A 1,324-nucleotide genomic window follows, 5' to 3' on the forward strand; every position below is an offset into this window, starting at 1 on the left:
AAAAAAAAAAAAAAAATTAGCCGGGCATGGTGGCACACACCTGTGGTTCTAGCTTCTCAGGAGGCTAAGATAGGAGGATGGCTTGAACCCAGGAGGTCAAGGCTGCAGTGAACCAAGATCATGCCACTGCACTCCAGCCTGGATGACAGTGAGACACTGTTTAAAAAAAACAATTTTTTTAGTGTAATTATCATTTGTTTTGTGTATTCGTTACATTGTGTGCATGACAGCCTTTGTTAAGGGTGTCTGAGGAGTATGGAGCTGACAGGGGCACTGGAATGCCGGGAAAGAGCTTCTTCAACTGAGATCAAGGCTTGCTGGAGGGAACCACTGCAAAAGGGCCATCAGGCAGTTTTCAAGTTATGTGACAGAGGGCAAAGATGGCCATAGGGTGCTCTGAGTTTTGGGATGGTCACATGACACAATCCAGCACTTGAACCTGGGGTACATGCTCCCTCATTGTGAGGCAGGACGTAGGCACATGACTGTGCATTTAGGCATATGTGTGACCAAGAAGAATGAGAGAAATGGAAAACACTGGAGAACACAAAGTATCAAGAGCTTTTCATTAGGCAATCCCAAAGCACTCTGCTCTTTTCCTCTTCTTTGCCTCTGTAACCTCTGTGGTTCCAGTTCCAGCTGAACTTGTGACAATCCCAAATCGCTCCTTCCTCTTTTTCAGTTTCTCATCATCTTCAGACTTTCTGGAGATTGAAGAGACATTCAAACCAAATCTTTGAGCTGTTTCCTTCAGCTTATCCAAGTTAACCATAGGTTTGTTATCAGATGACAGACCTTTTGTTGGAACTGAAGAAATCCCAAACCTAGCTGCCCGAGCAGCTTTCTTACTGCCGAGTAAGAATTTGTTCAGCCCTCTTCTGCATTCTCTCAGTCTGTGGTATTTCAGATGTAATTTTCACCACTTTCTTCTCTACTGCCACATCAACAGTTTTTTCAGGGGGTTCTTTCTCTTTGACAGGGAGCTCAATGGGCTTTGTTTCTTCTTCCTCTGTTTCATCTCCCAGAACATCTTCTGCATCTGCCTCCTCTTCAGCGTGTTCTTCAAGATATGCCTGGAGTCTGTGGATAAGATCTTGCTTTATTCCCTTGGTCTCCAAACCACAAGCAAGACATTCTTGCTTTAGCTCAGCAAGCTTCAGCTTATGGAACTCCACTGTCTCGGTCGCCATCTTGTTACCCCTCAAAAAACAATTTTTTAATTAAAAAAAACCCTTTGGCTGGGCGCAGTGGCTCAAGCCTGTAATCCCAGCACTTTGGGAGGCCGAGACGGGCGGATCATGAGGTCAGGAGATCGAGACCATCC

The 1,324-nt window shown here is 45.2% G+C and overlaps 2 protein-coding genes across 4 annotated transcripts in view; one reads left to right on the forward strand and one right to left on the reverse strand.

Annotated features, from left to right (window-relative positions):
* The window catches only part of SEMA4A (sema domain, immunoglobulin domain (Ig), transmembrane domain (TM) and short cytoplasmic domain, (semaphorin) 4A), a 40,153-nt gene that overhangs the window by 32,033 nt on the left and 6,796 nt on the right, over window positions 1–1,324 (forward strand). The gene's annotated exons all lie outside the window — the stretch shown is intronic.
* On the reverse strand, window positions 181–1,198 carry LOC105548633 (SAP domain-containing ribonucleoprotein-like). The gene is given in 2 exon segments (XM_011992734.1): window positions 181–860; window positions 862–1,198. Coding segments are annotated over 2 exon segments (621 nt in total). The 5' UTR covers window positions 1,191–1,198; the 3' UTR covers window positions 181–568.

Source organism: Mandrillus leucophaeus, unplaced genomic scaffold (assembly GCF_000951045.1).
Source record: "Mandrillus leucophaeus isolate KB7577 unplaced genomic scaffold, Mleu.le_1.0 Scaffold418, whole genome shotgun sequence".
Lineage (NCBI taxonomy): Eukaryota > Metazoa > Chordata > Mammalia > Primates > Cercopithecidae > Mandrillus > Mandrillus leucophaeus.